The sequence below is a fragment of the Trachemys scripta genome, chromosome 7, assembly GCF_013100865.1.
Source record: "Trachemys scripta elegans isolate TJP31775 chromosome 7, CAS_Tse_1.0, whole genome shotgun sequence".
Lineage (NCBI taxonomy): Eukaryota > Metazoa > Chordata > Testudines > Emydidae > Trachemys > Trachemys scripta.
The window spans coordinates 9,410,254-9,436,617 of record NC_048304.1 but is presented as its reverse complement, the minus strand read 5'-3'; the positions used below and the strand labels follow the sequence as shown (position 1 = coordinate 9,436,617).

Sequence of the window (26,364 nt, the reverse complement as noted above, 5' to 3'; positions counted from 1 at the left end):
CTGATCAGTTTTTATGGAGGGTCAAAGGTCTCCCACTTTTCTTTTAACAAAGTAGGGCCTTATTCACTACAGGTGGAATTTATCCCTGTGCAAAGGATCAACATGAGATCTATGCATGATTTAAATACCACTTAAGTGGTGGGCAAGCTTTGGCTGGCCCTCTCCACAAGGTGATTTTCACCCTACTTAAGGCAGCAGCCTCTTCAGGTTTCTCCAATTCCCTTCTAGTTTCTGGCTTTAATCCCAATGAACACATTGAAACAACATGCAAAATTAGGTAAATGATAAATTCAGACAGATTGTTTATTATCTTCTTAATGCACCCATGACTGCGCTGTCTAAGAAGATAATGTTATATATTCTTACACACACATTCTGTATAGACACACTCCAGAAATCTGTGTAACAAAAACCTCTGTGTGAACACGTTGACAAGCTCCAGAGATAGAAAAGTAGATGAATTCTTCTCTGTTGAGCTCCTCCAGCCAAATAAAAAGGTTTCAGTGCTGATGATGCATCTCTGAACTGATTACTAACACAAATTAAGCTTCCCTACATCGTTGCTGAAATATGCCCATAAGCAATTTGAAAGGAAAGGAAATATTGTTCCAACATTTGGAGAAGATGCAGGTGCCAAGTTCTCTAAAGTTTTTAGAGATTAAATAGATGTGATGGGTACACAATTTAGCAGTATCACTGCATCCATAATGAAAAGGAAAATATGTACTCTGCTTCAATATGATTGTGTAAGTAGGGTCTAGAGAGTAAAATAATACAGGGCCTATTAATCTCTTCCCATTGAAGCAAACCAATCAGGAATAAAATTTAAGGAGAGAAAGGTCCTGTCTATTTGGTAATTTATAGAGGGCAATTTTCTAAATAAAAAGTATTAGATCAAACAACACATTGAAAAGCAGTTACAGAGGAAAAAAACAAAAACAAAATAGCTTTATGCCAATGGAAAACAGACAATGTGTGTGGGCAAAAAGGAGATCACATAACCTACAGGAACCCACAGACATTTGGATGCCAAAACCAAAGTCTGAATCTGCAAATCTCCTTCCTATTCCCGTAGCATATATAAAACAAGTAAATTATATTAAACACAATCACTGTGTTAGCTGCATGCATATTTTTCAGTTAATTGCTATTCAGTCTTTACAACTAATGAGTAGGGTTTTTAAAAATGAATTTTCTGTGCAACGTGGGGGAGATTTGGGGCCTGCATATTTTCATTTAATTTAAAACAGAATATCCCTTTGGCCCAAAGCAGAATCATTTATCTTCCAACCTTTGGTTATTCAGATACAGAACCCCGGTTCCAACCACCCTTATTTTGCAAACTAAAAAAAATACCCAAAGAGACTTTTTCCAAAGCCAAATGCAAAATTATACTGGTATTTCCCATTTCTGTTTTTCCAAGTATTATTCCAGTTGGTGAAATTTACCTCTGTGTGCTCAGAGCCAGCACAAAGTCCATGCATCAATTAATTCCCACTTAAGCCTTCATGAAGGCCCTCTGCACAGGGCCGGCTCCAGCTTTTTTGCAGCCCCAAGTGGCGAAGTGAAAAATTAAAAAAAAAAAGATGAAGCCGCGATCGGCGGCACTTCGGCAGCAGCTCTACCGCACTGCTTCATTCTTCGACGGCGAGTCCTTCCCTCCGAGAGGGAGGGAGGGACCGGCCGCCGAATTGCCGCCGAAGTCCGGGACGTGCTGCTCCTTTCCATTGGCCGCCCCAACCACCTGCTTCCTTCGCTGGTGCTTGGAGCCAGCCCTGCCTCTGCATGGAGATAAATTTCAGCTACATAGGGCTTAAATACCAAACTGATAGGTGCTGCATAAAAGCCTAGGATACATTCTCATGTTATTCCAACTATGCAAAGGCAAGCCTGATTTATCTACATACACCCAGTAGTTGCTTTTCCTGAGACCACCTTCACCCTTCCACCTTGTGAGTTAACACTCATTTTGTATACCCATTGAATGCCAAACTGGTACAACTTACACTACTTTATTATTAACGGGCCACACCACCTTGAATGGTCCCATAGACTATGTGCTAACTGCCTGTACTAAACAATCTGTTCCATCTTGCATTTTGCTGTGATTCTTGGAGTACCTTTCCCAAACATGAGGAAGAGCTCTGTGTAGCTTGAAAACTTGTCTCTCTCACCAACAGAAGTTGGTCCAATAAAAGATATTATCTCCCTCACCTTGTCTCTCTAATATCCTGGGACCAACATGGCTTCAGCAACACTGCATACATATCACCTGCAAATTGAATCTTTCTTTTCATCGGATTCTGACTAGCATTTGCTGAGTTGCAATCCTCTCCAATACTTTTTCATTGTTTATGCAGTCCATTCTTATATTTTGAGACTTCTTCTATAACACCATAGTTAAAAGGATTGTATCAGATTTTAGAAGCTGTGTATTGCTAGCCATTATCAATACTATCTGAGAATCTTCTGCATTAAATAGATTAGCAATAGTGAAGCCCTAGGGAGTTCAGGGAGTCTGTCTTTCTATTTCAGGTTTCAGAGTAGCAGCCATGTTAGTCTGTATCCGCAAAAAGAACAGGAGTACTTGTGGCACCTTAGAGACTAACAAATTTATTAGAGCATAAGCTTTCGTGGATGCATCCGAAAAAGTGGGCTGTAGTCCACGAAAGCTTATGCTCTAATAAATTTGTTAGTCTCTAAGGTGCCACGAGTACTCCTGTTCTTTTTTCTATTTCAGGTTATAGAAAGATCTGCTTGATTTCAAGTGGCTAGTGTGAGTTGGTTGTGGTTGAGAATGTCGCTCTCTTTATCGTGATAAAGTTTTATCAAATAGGAAAGCTCTGCAGCATTTCCTAAAGGTGCTCAGACTCAGGATTTGTCTAATCTCCTCTGGAAGTTCATTCCACAGCTGGATCCCCTCAAATGAGAATGCTTTGTCCCTGGCTCTCATGCGCTCTGCCTTGAGCAATGTGATCTCCACTCACCCAGAGGAGAATTTATGCACAAAATAGATAGAACATAAGCAGCAGTGCAAACTTCTCCACATTGTTCCAGCAGGGAACCGCCAGTAGTCATGAAAGGATAGTATAGTCTCCATGCCTTAAAATGTTTTCATGTAAAATAAATAAAATATAAAACTAAGCAGCGGTTTTACAGTATGACACAGCAGTATTACTTGCATTAGGCCAATTTACCACTTATGATAGCAGTAATAGCACTAAAAGCCAATAAAAACGGTCTGTTCGTTCAGAGATTGGCTTTTATGGCTTATTCTAAATATTATCAAGTGAATCAAAAGCTGTCATTATAGTGTCTAAAAAGCCTTCGTACCTTGTAAGCAAACAGTGTGACTTTGACAAATAATCATTAATATGCCTGTGTGAGGCCAGGGCAAAGAAAGAAAGAAAAAGGAAAACCCAATATTTCACCTAACATAACTCATTACGATAATTTCAGTTAGATTTTAAACAAGACAGTTTTATATATAAAATGCCACAATTTCCCCAAGATTTTTTATCTGTGTATAATTTTCAGCCAACCAAAAATGCTTAGCTAGGACAACAATGAGGCGTTTAGCTGGATATAGTGACATATCTTCATCAGCTCTGGAAAATGCTTCCGGCTAGATTGTGCTTTTAGACCCAAATCTGAGCAAGGGGTAGTGCACAACCCTAGGAGGCATTTTGTCTCACAAGCATGACACTGAGGCCCTCTTCTTGCTCCAGGAGGGAAAGTATGCTACTGCAACCCTTGAAAGAATGTAGTGTATTTCCTCCCTTACACCTGCCCAGCAAGAAGGAAGAGAAGAACCAAGGGTCCAACAACTACCAACCACTCTCCAGCCACTTTCTATCAATTTGCCTGTAAGAGAGGAGTATCCCAAGAGCAGGGCTGAGTAGGCCTAACAAAGGAATGGGAGATTTATTCTCTCATGCTGCCCTACACCGCTGAATAAGACAAGCTGTTACATATTTGATTGAAACGCCACCAGACCCAGTCTCAGCCATCTACATTTGTCATTTCTAGCCTTCGAAGCCCTGACCACACTATACCTCGAAATGCAGTACCTATCTTGTTCTGTGCTTGCAACTGACTTGCAAATACAACCGTCGCTAGCATGACTGCTAGCACAATTTCCCTAGCCAGTTTTGACAAGGAAAACAGCCATGCTACTGCACTTCTACAGACCACCATAGTGTGGGACCATAGCATAGCTTCTTAACACGATTGTATCACTGTGTAACCAGGCTAGGTGTGCACAGTTGTTAAGCCTGACATTTCAGAAATCTGGAGATTTCACTCACATGACTTAATTTGCCTAGTTGATTAACATGCATCATCTTGTTTACACGGATGGCAGCAAATGTCCTGCTTACCAGAATGTAAGATGGATGAGGCTGCAGCCTGGAATGAGCTTTAAGGACACAGGAATTGCAGTGCTCCTGCTGACTCGCCTGGTGCCCTGCTTGCTCTTTGTCCTAAAAAACTGTGGTGGGGTTGCTTGGGCTGCTGCTTGCCCTGGGCTGGGGCATGGAGGGGTAGGCTGGCACCTGAAATCAGCTGGGGGAAGCTCTGGATGGGCTGCTAGCTCCAGTTGGGTACCTAGGCCTGGCTGCTCGTTACCCCTTGCTTAGGGGCTCTAGCTGTCCTGCCTACTGCTCCTAGTTATAGCTAGCAGGCCCCTGGGGTCAGGGAGAAATGGCTGATCCATGTCACTGTAGCCATAGTTCCACTCTATGGTTAAAACCTTTGCAGGGGTGGGGGGGTTAGAGTCTAAAGTCCTTGAGGACTCTAATCATAGAGACCCTGTCTAGAGGAGCAGCCTAGAGTGTCTCCTCAGCTCTCCAAGCTGGGCGAGGGTTAAGTCCCTAGGCACAGGCCTCCCAGCCAAGCCCATCGCCTGAAGGGTCTGGGTCTAGGCCATGTTACCATAGCAACACCCTTACTAGGCCAGAAGTCCTGGCTGGACAGGGCCATCATTGCAGGTTCCTCTCTAGGCTCCCCTTCTTGTTTTGTGGGGTTTTTCCTCATGAAGGCCCTCTGCATGGAGGTGAATTTCAACTTAAATACCAAACTGCATAGGTGCTGGTTGGGGTCCCCCTCTATCCCAGTAAACACTTGAATGATCCCAAGTGGCAGGGGCTTTGGACATCTCTCGTGTTCAATCAGATAAAGATATTGAGTACAGTTTAGAGGCAGATGTCTGTGCAGAATGAACCAAGCTGAAGCCAGGATTAATCCATTTATTTTTTCACTTCTGAACATTGTCATTCAAACAGAGTCAGATTTCATGGCCTAAAGGGACTATTATGTTCGTCTAGACTGAACATAGACTGAACATAGACCATAGATTTCATCCAGAAATTCCTGCATCTTGGCTAACAAAAGCAGGTTGAACTACAGCATATATTTTAGAAAGACATTCCATCCGATTTTAAAGACTCCAAGAAACAGAGAATTAAACGGATTAACAAAGGAGGTTGTAAAGTGGCTAGTTACCCTCATTGTTAAAAATGCAAACTGCATAAGTTCTCAAGTACACTTCACGTCCCATAAATTCACTGGGAAGTTGACATTGGCCCTTACTGACACACAATATCACAGTGGAGACCAATCTAGTTGCCCCATCTCACTTAGTCTTTCTCTGACTTGTGTGGTAAGAAGATCCAGGGCAGGTGCTTGCCTGATGGTAAAAATAGTTCATTGTGCTCATTGTAGGTTCAGGGCAATCCAGGGAAAAACACTTCCTGGGATGGCTTGGTCTGGAGGTAACATGGGAAAGATTCTTACTCAGTGTGAAGCACAGCAAATGTAGGGTGCATCACTCCCAAGTACATCCTGGTGTCTGGTTTAAAAGAAGCCAACATACCTCTTACTCTTGGAGATGTGCTAGTACAGAGCTGTTAATACAGGGTTTGAAGGACTAGGCCCCATTGGCAGAGCTGTATAGCTTGGTAGAGTCTGGAGGGAAAGATGTAGTTTTCTGCCCAGTATCACTTTTTGTGGATTTGTGCCTCCTGAGTTTAAACAGCTCCAGAAACAAAAAGTGAAACTCAGCTGAAACCACCATGTTTACTTCATTTTATTTCAGGGTTGGAGAGGGAATGGAACAGGTTCAGGGAAGGAGGCAGGACTCCTCACAGGAAGATGGAGAGGAGGGAAGGTGCTAAAACAGAGTTTACTGACTCATAAATAACAGTAAGGCGTATGATCCTTTTTAATGCTCTCTGAGTTCATGCAAATATCTCAGTGTACCTAGTAACCATTTATTCACATTACAAACGTTGCCCACAGACTGAACACCTGCTGTTCAGTGGCCAGCAAGAGGTACAGTAATTCAGGACTGAGGAGTACAGGCTGCCTGGTGAAGATGGTAATACCAGTGTTGCCTATCTGTCACTTTCAATAGCACTCTCCAGGGCCAGATCCGGGCACCAGCTGAGCAAGCTGGTGCTTGGGGCGGCAGATTGTTCGAGGCGGCATTCTGCCCAATCCTAGGGCGGCATGGCCGCTTTTTTTGTTGTTGTTGTTCTGCTCCGGCCGCCCTGTAGGGGGCGGCGGCGCGGAGAACCAGAGCGCTCTGCAGGGCAGTCCTCTTCCTTCCCTCCCCGCCGACCGGAGCAGAACCCTCGCGGTAGGCGGCAGGAGGCGGTAGGAAGATGAGGAAGGCTGTGGGCATTACTTCTGCCAATAGGCTGTAATACACTCTGTGGCCCAGGTGCAATGTTACTTAGCACCATCCCTTTGATTTTCTGACGGGGTAGGTACGAATCTGTCCTCCCCTGACTCCACCTGTGTAAATCCATTGTGGCTTTGCCTAGTGGCCCAGGACTTGGCCATATTTTCCATTTTTCCTCTTTAGTGAGACATATTGATATTTTTACCTATGTGTATTTTGTTTTGTTAATGGGAACTTTTTCAAATACGGTGTGGTAATGGACTGTGGCGTATGGGATTATACATTCATTATTCTCAAGAGCACCGTGTAGACTGTACCATTAAGACACAAGCAAAACTGCAGATCAAGAGCTTGGATTCTGGCAAATAAGCCCTTCCAAGCTCACTGCTCTGTGCCCATCCGGGTTGGTTTGGCTGCCCTTTAAAACGTTGTGCTGACTGAGTTCCGATTGCTCTAGCCACGTGTTACAAAGAGGCTGAGACTCTCCGAGAGCCTGAGATCACTGAGCACTCTGCTCTGGGTCAGTCAGATCAAATCAGGGTGAAGTCGTGGCCATTTGCTTAAAAAACAAAAAAGCACTGGAAGCAACTGGGCATTTGGTGTTTCAGTTTAATAGATAAACGGTTAATGGGGTTCAGGATGGATAACTTACTAAATCTGGAGTTCTACTACTAGAGGTTTTATATCTGCTGCCTTCAACTATACCTTTAGCTTCCTTGGGTTTTTCCTGGCTTTTACAGAAATGAGAGGCAATTTTACACAAGTAAAAGACTGCCATTTTACCATGAAAAAAGCTGCTTTACACCCTGAGGGGCAAATGGGGGCGGGGGAGGGATTCAGGATTTTGCCCTTTGCGATATTTCACTTTATCTGCACCGAAAAAAAGAGCAGAGCAGCCTTTGCTAATGGAAGTAGACGCATTTCAGCTTTGATCAAATTCATGAGTAATTGTGAAAAAGAAAATCTCTGGTTGGGCCCATGAATACTCAGTGAGGGGGAACACCTAGTCATTTTGCATAGTTCTACTGACTGAACAGTTTACAGCTCTGCAGAGAGAACTTTAAACCATTGACTTTTCCAATAAGACAGGTGCCTTCCACTATATGATGTCAATGTACTTGGCTGACTTTAACGAGCGAAGCCTCACACCTTTGAAGGTTGGCCTGACCCAAAACTTTGGAAACTTGAGTGAAACTCTGCTCCAGATCTGAACTTTGTGGCTGGATCCTATTTCTATAATGAACCAAGTCAAACCTTACAGGTGAACCTTCTCGAACCCTGAGGAAGTTCAGATCAAAACTTTGCAGACTGGGTTCACCCTATCTATAACCTTTATCTTAGAGGTTGAGAGACTGAAGCACAGAAATGCAAACATTTAAAAGTGGCCACTGATCTTGTTTACCTCATTTTAGAGTGCCCATCTTGCACCTTATTTTCAGAGATGCAACTCTCATGGACTTCATTTGGAGTTGTAAATGCCCTGACAGTTAGGCCCTCTGTGTTTTAAATTGATCAACCAAAACTTGTGCCACCCAAAATCACTGGCCCTTTTTTGAAAAATGTGGCCCAACAGCACAAGGAGCTAAAACTGCCACTGGTTCAGTGGGAGCAGGATCGAGCTCAAAGTGACCTAGTGTCAGTACTGCATTATTAGAGTCTAGGTTTCCTGATTCTCGGTCTCATACTGCAGACAGGACTCTGATTTACTTCAATGGGCTTTGGATCAGGCCCTTAGTGCTTTCAGGAAGGAAAGTTTGGTTATTTTAACATGAACTGGATGAAAATACAGCCCTCTCTGGGTAGGAGATGTATACGGGTTAGGAAAAGTCCATTTCCAACCTCTGCTGTAGCTACACATTCTCCTCCTTGCTAATACCTCTCAGTGTTTGTTTCTCTCGCTTTCTATTTTTTAACTCTTGAATATTTTGGTATACACGTTCCATGAAAAACACTATATAAAATAAGAGCCTAATCCTGCAAGAAGCTCGGCACCCATGCTTTGAATGCTGGGAAAACAGAGGGCAGTGAAAGGGCCCCGAAGCGTTTGCAGAAAGGACATTTGCCCTGCACACGCACACAAATATGCTCCATCAGTTAAACATACTTAACCTGATGATTTTCAGTTACAGCATCTCTCTACATCATCGAGCAATAATGCTGTGCACTGCGATAACTGTGTTTGCTCTGCAGCTAAGATTATTCTAGCAGTGGCTTTGGAGGAAGGCCATCTTCATCCTCAAGACAGTGTACGCTCTCCTGTATCCAGTGTCAACTAGTATTATTAACATGTCTCTTTTAGCGGCTTATTCCCATTAATTTGTAATAATATACAAACCCATTCAAATAAATAATTGCACAGACTGAATAAAAAAGCAATTTATACTGTTTTTTTATCTGAGACAATTTTTACAAATAGTTCTTTTAAGTAGTCTTAATAGTATCTCTTTAATATTGCCATTACAATTCACCAGAGTTCAAGAGCAGAGCAAATTTACATCTGTTAAAATAATGGAATTGACACTGATATTACATCATTGCTATTTTAAATAATCATTCTTTATAATTCCAACCTATGTGCCTCAAGTTGAAAATAAAAGACTTGATCCTGCTCCCATCAAAATCAGTGGCAAAACTATTGACTTCCAGGAGAGCAGGATCTAGCCCTAAATGTGGGGCCTAAATTGACCTTACTGTTTGGATTTGACAGCGTTCACTTATGTAGTAAAGAAGAATAATTCTCTTCACTGAAAGAATTTCTGGGTGAAATTCTGCGGCTTGTGTTGTGCCACGATAGACGATCAAGTGGTCTCTTCCGGCCTTACAAATCTATGAAGCTAGGTAGACAAGTGTGAATTTCCAGAGAATAATAGTTATCTAATTTTATCCTTTTTTTAAAAAAACAGGAAAATAGTATTTTATAGCTTTATTTTGTTTTGATTTTAATGGAATTTTGCTTCCTGGTGATTTCTTTGGGATTTTGATTTAAGATCAGTATAGTTTGAAATTTCACAAATTCACCTTCTCTCGGTACAATTTCAGGAGTGTCACTGGAATTAGGCAAATATTTACCTGCAAAAATAAAAACTAAACTAAAAAGGGGCTGAAATGAAAGATAAGGTGATTCGTGGGGGTCTTCAGTAAGCCATGAATGCACAGTCACCGCAGACAGCATAGCTTGGAAGAGGCTAGTATTATTGCTGAGGATAGTGAAATGAGTTTCCAACATTTTCAAACATAAATCATACATAGGAAATGTAGCCCTTTCTTTGATCAGGGAATAAAGTGAAATGATAATTTCAGGAAACCCAGTGTAGGATGATGATAATTTTCAAGACTATATAAAATTGGAGAATCATGGCTTGTGGTTAAGGCGCTGGCCTACGGGACAGATGAGCAACATTCAGTTCATGGCTCTGCCACTGACTTCCTGTGCGAGCTTATACAAATGATTTGATGGGGGAGGCAACCTAGTGACAGAGGAGGTGGAAAAAGCTCATGTACTCACTTTTTTTTTTTTTTTTGCCTCTGTCTTCACGAACAAGGTCAGCTCCCAGATTACTGCACTGGGCAGCACAGCATGGGGAGGAGGTGACCAGCCCTCTGTGGAGAAAGAAGTGGTTCGGGACTATTTAGAAAAGCTGGACGAGCACAAGTCCATGGGGCTGGATGCGCTGCATCCAAGGGTGCTAAAGGAGTTGGCGGATGTGATTGCAGAGCCATTGGCCATTATCTTTGAAAACTCATGGCGATCAGTGGAGGTCCCGGATGACTGGAAAAAGGCTAATGTAGTGCCCATCTTTTAAAAAGGGAAGTCTGGGGAACTACAGGCCCGTCAGCCTCACCTCAGTCCCTGGAAAAATAATGGAGCAGGTCCTCAAGGAATCAATTCTGAAGCACTTAGAGGAAAGAAAAATGATCAGGAACAGTCAGCATGGATTCACCAAGGGAAAGTCATGCCTGACTAACCTAATTGCTTTCTATGACAAGATAACTGGCTCTGTGGATGAGGGGAAAGCAGTGGATGTGTTATTCTTTGACTTTAGCAAATTTTTGATACGGTCTCCCACAGTATTCTTGCCGGCAAGTTAAAGAAGTATAGGCTGGATGAATGGACTATAAGGTGGATAGAAAGCTGGCTAAATCATCGGGCTCAACAGGTACTGATCAATGGTTCCATGTCTAGTTGGCAGCCAGTATCAAGCGGATGCCCCAAGGGTCAGTCCTGGGTCCAGTTTTGTTCAGTATCTTCATTAATGATCTGGAGGATGGCGTGGACTGCACTCTCAGCAAGTTTGCAGATGACACTAAACTGTGAGGAGTGATAGATACACTGGAGGGTAGGGATAGGATACAGAGGGACCTAGACAAATTAGAGGATTGAGCCAAAAGAAATCTGATGAGGTTTAACAAGGACAAGTGCAGAGTCCTGCACTTAGGAAGGAAGAATCCCAGGCACTGCTACAGACTAGGGACTGAACGTCTAGGCAGCAGTTCTGAAGAAAAGGAAGCAGGTGATACAGTGGACGAGAAGCTGGATATGAGTCAACAGTGTGTCCTTGTTGCCAAGAAGGCTAACGGCATTTTGAGCTGTATAAGTAGGAGCATTGCCAGCAGATCGAGGGACGTGAGCATTCCCATTAGCACTGGTGAGGCCCAACTGGAGTACTGTGTCCAGTTTTGGGTCCCACACTACAAGAAGGATGTTGAAAAATTGGAAAAAGTCCAGCAAAGGGCAACAAAAATGATATAGGGGGCTGGAGCACATGACTTATGAGGAGAGGCTGAGGGAACTGGGATTGTTTATTCTGCAGAAGAGAAGAATGAGGGGGGATTTGATAGCTGCTTTCAACTACCTGAAAGGGGGTTGCAAAGAGGATGGATCTAGACTGTTTTCAGTGGTACCAGATGTCAGAATGAGGAGTAATGGTCTCAAGTTGCAGTGGGGGAGGTTTGGATATTAGGAAAAACTTTTTCACTAGGAGGGTGGTGAAGCACTGGAATGGGTTACCTAGGGAAGTGATGGAATCTCCTTCGTTAGAGGTTTTTAAGGTCAAGCTTGACAAAGCCCTGGCTGGGATGATTTAGTTGGGGATTGGTCCTGCTTTGAGCAGGGGATTGGACTAGATGACCTCCTGAGGTCCCTTCCAACCCTAATCTTCTATGATCTCTCTGTGCTACAGTTCCCATGTGTAAAATCCTCAGACTTCCATACTCTATTTAGATTGTCAGCTCTTTCGGATTGCCTCCATCTATGTGTATGTAGAGCACGTGGAGCTCCAGTCATGGGGTCTCTAGCCACTGTTGTTAATACTACTATTAATAAAATGCTGGGTCACTGTGTTTTACTAGAAAATCAAACAGCTCAGGTGATTGCTGGAGGTATTTATGTACTATAATACTGGGAATGTTAGATGTTTTTTGGGTGCCAGCTACTCAGTACCCTAGAGAACTGTCTTATTAGAGCTACTCTAATAACTAAAATAATTTCAATCTTATTTTATTACCACAGCATTACCTAATATATATAAAACAGCTACCATAGCTTAGCAACCTGGAGCCAAATTCAGAACTTGTTTACATCAGTGTGAAACCAGAGTAACTCCCTTTGTGTCTTGATGCATTACACCAGATTTAGGTAGATGTGAGAGAGAGAACAGAATTCAGCCCTTTAATATTTTAAAATAAATAAGTAAATCCAGGAACGGGCCGGCTTCACTTTACTTCTTCCCAATCCCTTCTGCCTCCCCCACTCTTCCCCCCAAACTACATTAAGGTTTTTTTTCTGTTTCCACAGCAGGACATCTGCCAGGCTGCTTATTTAGGAAAAGGAAAAATCTAGCTTGGATGGTAAAACAACGTCTTAAGAGCAAAGATGATTAGGCAATGGAATGAACTGCCTAAGGAAGAGGTTGAGGCACTGTCACTAAGAGGTGTTTAAGAAGAGGTTAGAGAAAACACCTAAGGTATTAGCCTACAGGAAAATTTCACTCCATGCAAGAGGTTTAGCTAGTTGACCCATGGGGTCTTTTCCAACTCCATCCACTGTGATTCTTGTTGGCATTGTTCTTTGGCTTCAAAACCCAGGCTCATCCAGTTCATGCCTGTAGCACTAAGTCAACATGATGGCTAGTAGAAGCCAGCCTAGGGGCTGATGCTGACTCAGTGAATCTGATTAGCGTTGCACCTCTTAAACAGAAGCTACTACTATAAATGGCCTTTTTGACCTATTTGCCTGTTTATTGCTTCACAGTCACATGCACGGCATGCTAATCAGAGAAAGGGGTGGGATAACTGATGGGGAAGGTGGATTATTGGCATAAATCCTTATCGCTCTGAACACAGGACAATTAGCCATTGCTTCCTGGACCTCACTGGTGAGAGGAGGAGGAATGAAATAAGTGCTTGAAATGATCTAAAAGGAAGACTCTACAGTCCTTGGCCCAAATTCTCCATTCAATCTGGCTATTTGGTGCAGTCTTTATGTCATCTTACGTGAGGATTTCCCCTTTATACAGTTGTCTTCCAATGGCACAGAAAAACTTCTGTGCCATCTATACACAACTGGGGCATAAAAGGTGTTGCCGTGGCATTCCTACACACCAGCAATCCCCTTTTAAACACTCTCCGGGGCATCAGAGAATGTACCCAGCAAAGCTCTGAGTTTAAATACAGTTTTAAAATGAATGAGGGGAACAGAAAATGTAAACACTGTGGAAAATGCTCACTTATTGAAGATGTATATTGCTGTTACTGACAATTGTGTTAAGAAAAATAGCATGCACTTAAAAACAGCCTCCTTCTCGCTTGCTGATTTTTTTGGAGAGAGATGATTTCTAAGAGACTAGTAAGAGACAAATTATTTAAGATATGATTTTAAGAGCCTGGTTTTCCTCTCACATTAGCCATGTAATTCAGGAGTGACATTGAAATCAATGGGGTGAGGTTGGTGTGAAACCAGTTTAAATGTGACCCGTCTCAAGCTTCGAGACATTTATGGATAAAATGAATCATTCTTGTTTTGTGGGAGGATGATCGTATCAGTGAAGAGTCAGCATACAGGGCCTGATTCTCCTCTTACTTACTCCATTGTAGATCAGGAATAACTGCATGGAGATCAATGGAGTCACACTGGTATAAAATCAATGAAATGAAAGGAGGCTCTAGCCTATAGTGCCAGATTCTCAGCAGGTGTAAATGGGTTCAACTCTGCTGAGATCAATAGGAGCTGCACCCATTTCCACCAGTTGAGGATCTGGCCCTTTAACTTTAGTTGGTTTACATCCTGAAGCCCTGCATGTAAGTTGTTTTAGGGCATTTCCCTCATTTAAAAATGACTGATTTGACAGTAGTTATGCTGAAATCACAAAATACAGCATTTCTGATGACATCACAGGCAAGAAGAAAGATTTTTTTCCCCCTAGCATCCGGTGACAGATATATGGATATCATCATCAAGTGTGTAAGGTTGAAGAGCCACATCATAAATTGCCTGGATTGTGCAAATTTGACCACTTCACCTGAACTGTGCCCACAAATCCATCTCCATAGGGACTCCTTAATATTCCAAACTCTCAACAGCTTCTAAGAGCTTCCATTTCAGAACAGAACAACTTTATGCTATACCACCCCACACTATCATTATCTACATGTATATGCACATGATATGTGGTGATGATCTNTGCCTCTGGAGATTTCCATTACTTGCATCTGAAGAAGTGAGGTTCTGACCCACAAAAGCTTATGCTCCCAGTACTTCTGTTAGTCTCAAAGGTGCCACAGGACCCTCTGTTGCTCCATCCATGAGGATTAACCTTTTGGAGTTTCCTAGAAATTCTTCCCTCCGGGCAAAGAACTTTATGGCTATATGGAGGAGGCATGTAAACTGGCAGCCTTAAAACCTGTCTGAACCTAAGGATTTACAAGGGAATCTGGTCTCTGCTCTCTGTGGTTCTCACTGGCCTCTTCCAACAGAGGTCATGTAGCCCAGGTTCCCAGTGTAACTGTACATTGCTCACTTTCTTCCTAGGAATGGGGAGAGTTAAAGTCACTTTTAAAGAAGCATAACTTGTGCGCAGCTGTTTCCTGGCTCCAACCCAACAAACCTGCGCTGCACTGACCAGCTGCATGGCATTTGTACAAAAGGGTTTCCTCAGGCTGTGGGTGGGCGGAGAATATGTCACTTCCCTTTCTATTGATTTCCTGGCCATTCATTGTTCCATTGCTCCTGTCCACACCACAAAGCAGAGGACAGCATTTGACCTGAAGTAATTTTAGTGTGGAGCCTATTTTTTCTATAAGCACTCTTTGTTGTCATCCAGCCATGATATTTACATTGATGTAACCCTCAAGCACTGTGGGTTCCTCAGTAGTGTAGTCATTTTACATTATGCTTGTTAATATCATCTATAGATTCTACGTATTGAATGGTACTGTATATTGTACCCATTTCTGACAAAAAGGACACTTTGCCATTATATGCATATCTGCAAGGCATCTCTTTTCATATCTGTGTCCTGTGGGATCCATGCAAAACTAGAGATTATATTTATTCAGAAATTAAATTAGATTAATAATATTTAAAGTAATTTATAAATAGCAATCGACCTCTGTAATGAAGGTCAAAAGAAAAAGGACATATTAACAATTGAGTATCTCCCCTCCCCTTAAAAATGTTAATACTTCATACCTGTTAATAATCAGGAAAATATCCTTTTCAAGAGTAGCATTTGCAGAAATTGGTAGGATCATTTTGCTAATTCTAATAGTCTTTTAATGAAATAATTTGAAATAAAAAAGCATGGAGACTGAATGCCAATAGAAACATATTGCTGATACAATAAATTGTTCATGTATTTTCTAAATGAATGATTTAAAATAGCTATTAAAGTAAAGAGAATGAGCTTATGTTTCTAGTAATGACTTTTCTTCTTCAAAAAGAAATCTGTAAATCCCTGACTGCAATTTCACATCCCAAAAGGACCAGCAGTCCTTAGACGGGTGCATATTGCCTTTATGTTTAAAAGTAGTATGCTTGATTTTATGTCATGGTTTTAAATATTTAGATTTACAGTTGTTTATGCTTTTCTATTTTAAATCAAATCCTGTTATTCTCTTTGACACTCAAAAACAACGCTCTCACCAGTGAGGTCTATTTTTGTACATATACATACATACATATATACACACACATACGCAATATAAGTACAATTTTATTCATAGGAGTGCATAATGATTCAGGCTGTGATTGTTAATAAAAATGCATTTCTAACCATCAAATTTGAGTCTATTATTCTGAGTTAATTGCATTTGCCCTAAAGAGACTTACAACTGGCTGTCAGCCTATTTGTGTCAGTTTCATTTTATTCATCAGTCAATCTTGTCTTCCCTTTTTTTGCATCCCATATATTGATCAAATAGATTTGTTAGCGTGCCTCTGCAGCTTTTAAAAAAGTTTATGTTATCCATCAGGTTTATTTGATTACTATATTAGTTTGCATGTTATCTTAATTGATATTTCAATAGCAAATAAATGCCCTTTTGATGGTCCCACAAGATTTCCATTACTCTAATCCAAGTAACTAACTTGTGGATGTAATGAAGGGAGTGAGAAAAAATACAAACATAAAGTCTATTTTTTAAATGACTGTTAATCTGCAACAGTGCCATGTTTGAGCATTTTATATGATCGAAAGAGAAATAAGTACAGTATGAAACTTGATTTTTATAAACATCAGTGCTATACCAATATGTATTATGCTGCATATAAAACCCATTAACAAAACACACACAGTTGGTAATATAAATTAAGATGAAATCAGATCTGGAACAGAGTGTTTTAAGGGCAGTAGGGAATGAAACAAGAAGGCATAACACCTTGAAAAAAATTGGGGAAGCTGAAATTGAAACATGGGGCAGGAGGAACAATGTATTACATGGGGCAAGTTGCTTGTAGGGGAGACAAAAATAGGTACAGGTAATTACTAGAGCAAAAGGAAAGCGGCTAAATGGTGGCCCTTTCTTCTTCAATTAATAAGGATGTGATCCTGCTCCTATTAACATCAATGGGAGTTATACAGAAAAAAAGCTGAGCTGAAATCTTGACCCCAGTGAAATCAATGGGAGTTTTGCCATTGACTTAAATGGAGTCAAGAGTTTACACCAGTTCTTTTGCGAGGCAGAAGTGGTGCAGTCATTTTCCCATTATGAAAACCAGAGAAGCATTGTATTCATTTTCATTATCGACTAGAGCATGCAGCTCTGGTTCATGTCAGCAAGCGCTTAATCCCTGATCCTGAATCTGCATGGATGGACCCCAGAGTCTGCATGGATCCCTCATAGCTTGCGGGGTTGTAGCCATAATCAATGCTCTGGGACTACTAGTATGAGTAAGTGCTCACCACTGCAAACTGGGATTTTGCAATAAGTGCCCTATTGGCAAGATTTTCCCAACATCAGCTCCCACATTCAAATCCAGATTTTTCAGAAGGGCTCAGCTGTCATTTCAGATCAAACTAATTGGCCAATTTTCAAAAATGTGGTGCATGCTGAGTGGATCTGGTTAAAAAAAAAAGATGGGAACATTTTAGCAAAAAATGCATTTTTATTGAACATTTTTGTGGCCATCTCTACAGGTACTCAAAAAATGGGCGCAATTTGTCATGAAAATTTGTGAGGAAAAACTCGTTTCTTGTTTTCAAAGAAACATGTCAAATTAGAAATGTTTCAACCAACCTTTTTACTGAGGCCTTTTGATAAGTTGGTCATAAGCATCACACTTACGAGGCGAGCTATTGGATGCCGAGCACTTTTGCAAACCTGGCCTACTTGAAAATCAGACCCAGATCGCTATTGAAAATCTGTCTGGTTTCTTTGTATTTCTTCTCTTCAGTAGTCTTTTGTGGGAATCCTTTCATAACATTTCAGACTTTTCACTCAATCCTTTCTTAAAGTGACAACAGGGATTTTAAAACTCAATTTGCTCTAAACAAAAATCAGTTTTGCTACAGTTCTAAGGCAGTTAGCAACATTTTTAAGATTCAGAATGGTGTAGAATGATAGAATAGCACAGAGTTTCAAGCCAAAGCGTTACAACCAACCAGAACCAAATATAAACAGGAACAGATGAGAAAAATACAACCTCAACATCTTGGGACAACAAAGAAACAGGGAAATGATTGCTACATAAAAGACATTTCAAAGACCTCCCTGAAAATCAGGCATAAAAATCCCCAATAAAAAGGCTCAGAAAGAAAACTGTCACACCCCCTAAGCCTCAACAGACTTTAACAAGATGTTTGCATGAGCCAGAGATTGTCTCCTTCGGCAGAAGACAAAAGGCATAGAAAACAATTCTGTCTAGCGTAGGATTAGGAGGCAAGAGATAGATAAAAAGGATTCCTTAACCTTACAATTAGAAATCCCAACTCTCCAGCCAAGAGGATAATCAGAAACATGCTGAAAACCTATGTCACAATAACCGTTGTACCTTTCTTTACTCTTTGAAAACTGATAGATATATATATTGCATCCCCTGAGAAATGCTTTGATGACCACTCGATTACAGGCAACTCCTGCTACCAAACCACAATCCAGCACATGTGGCAATAACATTTTGTTTCCCATAGTTCATATTTCCATCGCCACCCACCAGACCAAAATTAGATTACCAAAGCTCAGACCAACTTTCCAAACAGAAGATTCCAGTAAATGTACTGCTAAAAGCAAAATTAAACATAATGCACTATGCCTCTGACAGACAATTGGCTTATCGTGGCCCAACCCAGATACAAATACAACTCCCTCATGCCAAATATACTAAATTAAATAGATTTTTCTCTGGTTAAAATGGAAACAACTTAGCTAATATACTGGGCACGCTGAGTTTTATTGGCATTACTAATGCTCTGAAGCAAGAGGGGGAGTATTGGCAAGTGTAGAAATGAGACTGAGGGGAAAAAAAAACAGGAAACTTGCAGGCTGGAAAGACATTTGCGAGCCTATCAAGTTTATCCTAGCTATTGGAGCTAACTAGTGGCCATAAACTGAATAGCTACAGAAATTTAATTATGTGCAACATAATTCACCACAGATTAAACTTTCTGCAGCTGAATTGGCATGTCCAAAACATCACTTTATAGAAAGGAGTTGTCCCCGTTTTACAGAAGATAAATCGGGGCACAAAGAAATTGAATAAATAGCCCATGTTCATTTAACCTCTGAGGAACTGTCAGAGTTTAAGACATCAGAATTCTCAATTGTACTTTTAAGAAGACTCTCAGCATCCATTTGGAAATGGACTTCACTATGTAATCCTTTGCTAGAGGCACTGTTGTTTGTACCATCTTAGAGTCACTGAGGAAGGAAAGGGGAAGCCACCTTTTCACACTCATGCCTTACCTGCTGCTCATGGTGGTTCCTCTCCCCAGGTCCCTGTGATCAACGCCGGCTCTAGGTTTTTTGCCGCCCCAAGCAAAAAAATTTTTGGCTGCCCCTCATCCGCACCCCCTGCTGCCCCAACCCTGGGTTCGCCCCCCCACCCACCTGCCGCCCAAGCACTGGGCTCCCCCCTCGCCTCCAGCCGGTCCAGCGCTGGCAGGGTCGGGGTAAGCAGTGCGGCTCCCAGGCCGCGCCTCAGCCCAGGGTCCCTCTAGCTGGGGCTCCCGCCTCCAGGACCGGCCAGGACCGGGGAGGACAGAGCCGGGGACAGCCCCGGCATGGAGCTGAGGAGCCGGGGCAGGGCAGCCCCAGAGGGAGTGGAGCCCCGGAGAGCAGGATGCGGGCCCCGCACAGCAGTGCCCCGCCCTCTATGGCCCCACTCCTGGCCACCCTGCCGCAGTCCCTGGGCGGCTCTGTCTGCTTCGCCCAGCCCCGGCTGCGGTGCTGGGGGCAGCCGCCCTGAGACACCTGCAGGCGGCTCCATGTGCCCCGAGTGGCAGCCCCCAGCCTGAGTGTCCCGTGCTCGGAGCCCGCCCGGCTATAAGGTGCGGGCGCTGCTCCCCGACACGAACCACAGCGGCCCCAGGGCACCCCCGGTGCAGGACGCACTGCTGCTGCCAGGGCCAGCTCTAGGCTTTTGCCGCCCAAGCACCAAAAAAAAAAAAAAAAAAAAGCCTGGCTGGAATGCGGCCCCTGAAAATGTGCTGCCCCAAGCACCTGCTTGGTTTGCTGGTACCTGGAGCCGTCCCTGCCTGCGATCCCAATGCACACGCAGAGTATTAGAGCAGGTGTCCTGGGCACATATCACTTCATTCTGCCTAGCTATACTCCATCTCAAAAAATATTCCTCTTGATGACCCATCCTAAATTTTTGTGGAGTGTTGTAGAGTGGAGGTTAAACACAGCCGCAAAACTCTTTGTTTTCCACTGGTGGGCGAAATGATCCCTCTGTAGGTAAAGTGCTCTGGGACCATTCAGGGTGAAAGTTACTATTGACATAGCCTACAAAGTGCAATTGAGCTCATTCTGATCAATGGGAATTCTGCACATATGGCATGCCAGTGGTACAAGAGAGGACTCTGTCTCTTCCGTAAAAATAGTAGGGCTTTAGGATACATATATTGGTTTTCTGATATCCAGGCCATACTAGTGCTGCTACAAAATCCAGCCTCATGATGCTTTCTGTTTAATTCTTGTTTTTCAGAATTGGCCAGTCCTATCTTACAGCCTCTTGGAGACTCAGGTAAGCTTCCCCACCTGTCTGTGAGCAATATTAAATGGTGTTACGGTAATTATAACCATTTATATAGCACCTGCCATGCAGAAGAAAGAATTTAATTACATATAATTTACTATTGCATAGGGAACCTGGTCTCCATATCATTTGGCTTTATTTATTGATCTGTCATCTGATTCAAGTCAGCCCATCTCTAGAAGGTGTGTGCATATTTATTAGAACCAGCAACAGTTTAAGATGTGTAAAATAATGTATCCAACTCAGAACTACGAAGGAAATGTATGTAGGCCACCGTACCATCAGAATGAGCTCAACTGTACTTTGTATTTATTTATGTCAGCTGTTTGCAATATTGTTGTAGCTGTGTTGGTCCCAGGATATGAGAGACAAAAGGTGGGTGAGGTAACACCTTTTATTAGACCGTTGGTCCAGTAAAAGATATTATCTCACCCACTTTACCTTAGTTGGGCACTTTGCTTGGATGCCTAGGTTAAACACTCTTTCTCTTGTGAATATTGCAACAGCACCTTATGACAGATCTTTTGATAAATAGCCGCGAGGATCAGAATGTGAGCTGCATGAAACCAGCTCGTTTCAGTTTGCAGAATTTCAGCTGCCCGAACCTGGCAGTTTACTTTGGGTTGATGCAAAGCTGAAAATTCCGGGCAACTATCGCTGGCTGCCTAATGAATCTTGCTGTTTTTTTGCTTAAACCAGAATTTAACTACCTCTCATCCCAAAAGATCGCACCTCTGCCCTACCTTTATTTATCTGCTGGAGTGGAAAGGATCACAAAAGAACTCCCCTCACATCTGGCCACTTCTTGCTGCTTTAGGGGACTCTCTACCTCTTTAATCCAACTTAAGGCCCCTTAAAGGAGTGGGATGTCTGCCTGCTTATCCTCTCCCCATTCAGCCGCAGCAGGATTGGAAAACGTCCATCCAATCCCTCTACTTCTGTAATAGCCTTTAGCATGAGATGCCTCAGACAAAGCTGGCGATTGAGGCCATTACGATCACTGCATGACTCACTCCACCTCACCCCTGACCTGGCCTTCTCTGTGTTTCTGCATTAGAGTGTGAGCTTATAAGATTGTGCACCAAGCACATTTTGGGATGTTATAATAATAGGCTGCTTGCATCTAACATGTTTGTAAAGTATCGGGCACACTTCTGGCACTCAATAAACAAATCAGACTAGTTACCATTGGAATAGATCTCAGAATGTTCTGCTATTGCATTGAACTGAGCTGAATACAATAGTTCGGTGCTGCATTTTTTGATTGTTCCCCTCCACCCCCACTGACTGAGCTTGCTTTGATCAGAAACTAATTAGCAGGAAGCTCATTGAGGGGTAGTTGGGCAAGGTCAAGGCGACAATCTGTGCTGCTAAACCACGATGAGGCAAATCGTTCAGTGTAACTAAGAAGTAATTCAGACTGCACTTTTGGCATTTTCCCCCCCTCTTTTGTTCTGTCAGTCTGAAGAGAACAGCTCGTGTGATGTAATTTAGAATAGAGCTTTTTTAAAGCTTTCACTCAGGAAAAGCTTCTGGAGCTCTGGGGGTATAGCTTAGCTCAGAGAAAGAGAAAGAAAGCAAGTTTGCATTGACAGCTTGATCCCAGAGAGAGGTGGCTGCCTGCTTGTCTAACAGGTCCTTTGGGTCTGGATGAGGCAGAGACAGAGGAGCAGTCATATTAAGTGAACGTGTGCTGCCAATGTTAAAGGAACAATTACCATTATTCTGCATAGTTCACTGTTTGCTTCTGCTATTTCCTTCAATAAAACCTCTTTTCACTTGCCAATTGGAGCTTGTCATGTAACAATATTTCTCATGCACAATACACATACTGAAATGCCCTTGTGTTTTTAATACATTTATAGTTGTTAACAATAGCGGTATAGTGACAGAAAAAACGTACTTGCTTTGAATACAGAATAGATTCAAAGAGGAATAAACCAAGGGCCCTGTTCCGAAAGGATTAATGCCAGACTTAGCACTGGATATTTGCCTGATTTTGGTGTAAAAGTGGTGACACCTCTTTCATTTAGTTGATGTCTAAATTCACCTCCAAGGTCCAGGCTGTGACTTTCTTACTCCCACTGGGGAGGAGTTACTCACACGAGTCTTCAATGGTGACTTCAGTGCGATTACTCATGTGGATCATGGGTTCATGGTTAGGTTTACAGTTAGGTTCCAGATTGTAGTATATCTTTCACACACAGTCTTATAATACATCCATAAAATGGTGAAGAAGTCCTAAGGGTGACAGAGGAAGAGTGGCATCAGTATAAGTGAATAAAGAATACTGATACTGGGATGCACGTTGACAAACTTGAGTGTGCCTGAGTCTGTTCTGTGTGTGTTACATGTCCCTCAGAAGTGGCTGGTCCATACAAGATTTAGTCTACTACACCTACCAGCTAATGGACACCAAAGGGGCTGTGGGTCATGCTTTTGGCCATGGAGGTCCTGAGTTCAATCCCCAGGGCCAACAGTAGTCATTACACAAACTCTTATATATGTTAGCAGAGTTACTCGTGTGCAATTATTTACAGGATCAAGCTCTTAATTTGCACAAATAGCAGTTGTGAAGGGTTGGATCACAGAAACCCTCCTGGGAGCTGCCAACTGATGTGCCAAGACTACCTCTGCTCCTGTTTTCCCTGCCAGCTCAGGACTCCAGCACCCTGTCTTGCTGAGCCAGACACTCCCGTCTGCTCCAACAAAGACCCAGGGTCTGAATTACTTGCCCCAAAGCTGCAGGTTTACCTGAAAGCAGCTCACAGAAGTGTGCTTGTCTTTAGCACTCAGATGCCCAACTGCCAATGGGGTCTAAACCCAAATAAATCCGTTTTATCCTGTATAAAGCTTATGCAAGGTAAATTCATAAATTGTTCGCCCTCTATAACACTGATAGAGATATGCACAGTTGTTTGCTCCCCCAGGTATTAACACATACTCTGAGTTAATTAATAAGTAAACAGTGATTTTATTAAATACAGAAAGTAGCATTTAAGTGGTTCCAAGTAGGAACAGACAGAACAAAGTCACCAAGCAAAATAAAATAAAATGCGCAAATCTATGTCTAATCAAACTGAATACAGATAAGATCCTCACCGATTGCGGAATGCTCCCTTTTACAGACTAATCTCCTTTTAGCCTGGGTCCAGCAATCACTCACACCCCCTGTAGTTACTGTCCTTTGTTCCAGTTTCTTTCAAGTATCCTGGGGGGTGGAAAGGCTCCCTCTTTAGCCAGCTGAAGACAAAATGGAGGGGTCTCCCACGGGTTTAAATAGACTTTCTCTTGTGGGTGGAGACCCCCCTCCTCACTCCTATGCAAGTCCAGCTCCAAGATGGAGTTCTGGAGTCAGCTGGGCAAGTCACATGTCCATGCATGACTCACAGTCTTTACAGGCAGAAGCCATTGTCCACATGGTATCTCGTATGTCTCCAGGAAGACTTCTTATGTGGATTGGAGCATTCCAAAATTCATTGTTCCCCAAATGCTTCCTGATCAGATACTTAACCTTGCAAATTCCTTCCTAAAGAAGCTGACCAAATGCCTCACAAAGCTTACTTAGAAATCAAGCAAGTATATGGACAATATTCTTAACCTCAGGTACAAAGTGATATAGTAGACCATATAGATATAGTAGACCATAACCTTTACAGAGATATGTTACATGGCACAGGCAGCACAAAACATATTCCAGTTATGTCATATTCCCATAAAACCTTATGGGAGGTACCATCACAGCAGTTATAGATGAGATTTGCAAAAGTTGCCTAAGGGGAGATAGGCACCCAAATTCCACTGAATATCAATCAGATTTTGGGAACCTTACTCTCTTAAGCGCCTTTCAAAGCCCACAAAGCTAACAAATCAAGCCAATAGTACTTTTGATGCGATTACCGTGCAAGAACAGGGGCAGCAAAAGGCGTTATGGAAGGAGGAAGAATTGCTCTTATTTCAGTTGTAACCTCCTTGCGGTTGGGATTGTCTTTTTTGTTTGTTTGTTTCTCTAGCACCAAACACACTCTTGGCACTTTGATATATCAAATTAATCAGAACAAAATATTATATGCCTCCAAGTGGGGGAACTACAGTTGGATGAAGCCTCCAAGGTAGTTATCAAACAAGCTTGCATCCGATGCCAGGGATTCATGGCTCCCTAGTTCATTCTTTTAGCCTGATGGAGTTTTTTTTATACATCATGAAATCCCACTTAAACTTGCATTCCTTTGGCCCCCCTCTCCTCTCCTCTAGAACTGTGATAAAATGCAGGTTGTTAAACCCACACCCTTACACTGTCGTATAGTATTTGAACCACATTAGCCAGAAGCTTGCTTAACCAGAGATCTTGCAGGGTGTTATGATGCTTTCCTTGATCAGTGCAGACATGGATTGACTGTGTAATAATGCATTTATTAAGAAAACACTATAGATGAGTGCACTAAATGGATTTAGAATGCCCCAATGCACTCTAGAATACAAAAGAGTTTTGGAAAAAGTTCAATAACATGGTTCATCCTTGTCTGTTCCATAAAAAAATTGTTAAGCCCCTTGATAACAAGAACTATAACTGAATGAGAACATCAGTTGGAGAGGACAATGGCAAAAGTTGTTTTGGAGCCTGACCCAAAGCCCATTGAAATTAATGGGAGTCTTTCCATTGGCTTCAATGAGCTTTAGTTCAGGTGATACTGTCATATGCTTCAGAATTCAAAATAAAGTAATTTCCTCCTCCTATCTCCCAAATATAGACTATGTTCAAGTAGTGTATGAAGTTGAGAATGCAAAAATAAGAATAGTGGTTAGGACTGGGCGGTGCAGAAGGAACAAGACGCCACAGAATCTGCATCCATTTCTAGGATCAAATGTAAACCAAAGCTTTTTAATTAGTAAGAGATTTGGATTTTTTTCTTTTAAATCACTTCATTTTTCAACGTACAACTTGGAACCTCCAAGGCTAAATTATTTTGAGAAAAGGTGATTCTCCTGTGATTTCCAGCTCAATTTTTGCATATTCAAAAGGTTTGGATACTTTGTCATTCAGAAAGTAAACCACTGCCAAAGAATAAGGAACAGGAAGGGGGGGGCTGTGCTAATTTTCTTCTGGAAAATCCACAAATTCTGGCCTCTGATCCATGCAAATGTTTCATTTTTTCAATAGATAGCACTGTACAAAAATTAAACTTAAAGCTTTAAGTGGTTCATAAGATTTCATTAAATGACTTTTGTAAACATTTCCCTCCTAATATACTCAGCATTAGTCTTTCCCCCCTTTTTTAATTTTTTAAAAATATTCTAGCAGACTAAACAGAGCAAAACAATTTAAATTAATCTCAAAACTATTAGCAATTATTACTGAGAACTCATGTAGGACTGGTGAGGTCCTGGAGGGCTGGAGAAGGGCAAACATAAAACCTTTAAAAGGGGGAAGAAAGAGGATCTGGGGAGTTATGGACCAGTCAGCCTAACTTTGATACCTAGAAATATACTGGAACAAATTATTAAACTGTCAATTTGTAAGCACCTAGAGGATGATATGGTTATAAGGACTAGCCATCATGCATTTGTCAAGAACAAATTATGTCAACCCAACCTAATTTCCTCCTTTGACAGGGTTACTGGCCTTATGGATGGAGGGAAGCAGTAGATGTAATAGATCTTGATTGTAGTAAGGCTTTTGACAGTCACAGATGACATTCTCATAAACCAACTAGGCAAATGTGGTCTAGATGAAATTACTGTATGGTGGGTGCACAACTGGTTGAAGGATTATATTCAAAGAGTTGTTACCAATGATTTGCTGTCAAACTGGGAGGGTATATCTAGTGGGGTCCCACTCCTAGGGATCAGTCCTGGATCTGGTACTATTTAATATTTTAATTAATGACTTGGATAATGGACTGGAGAGTATGCTTATAAACTTACAGATGACACCAAGCCCGGGTGGAGGAGGGGAGGTTTGTAAGCACTCTTGAGGACAGGATTAGACTTC

At 42.1% G+C, this 26,364-nt stretch overlaps 1 protein-coding gene across 1 annotated transcript in view; it reads left to right on the top strand.

Moving 5' to 3' along the window:
• Positions 1–26,364, top strand: part of MDFIC2 (MyoD family inhibitor domain containing 2) — a 59,664-nt gene that overhangs the window by 14,063 nt on the left and 19,237 nt on the right. The window contains exon 3 of the mRNA XM_034777159.1: positions 20,322–20,360. Coding sequence (XP_034633050.1) covers positions 20,322–20,360 — 39 coding nt within the window. The remainder of the gene's footprint in view (positions 1–20,321; positions 20,361–26,364) is intronic.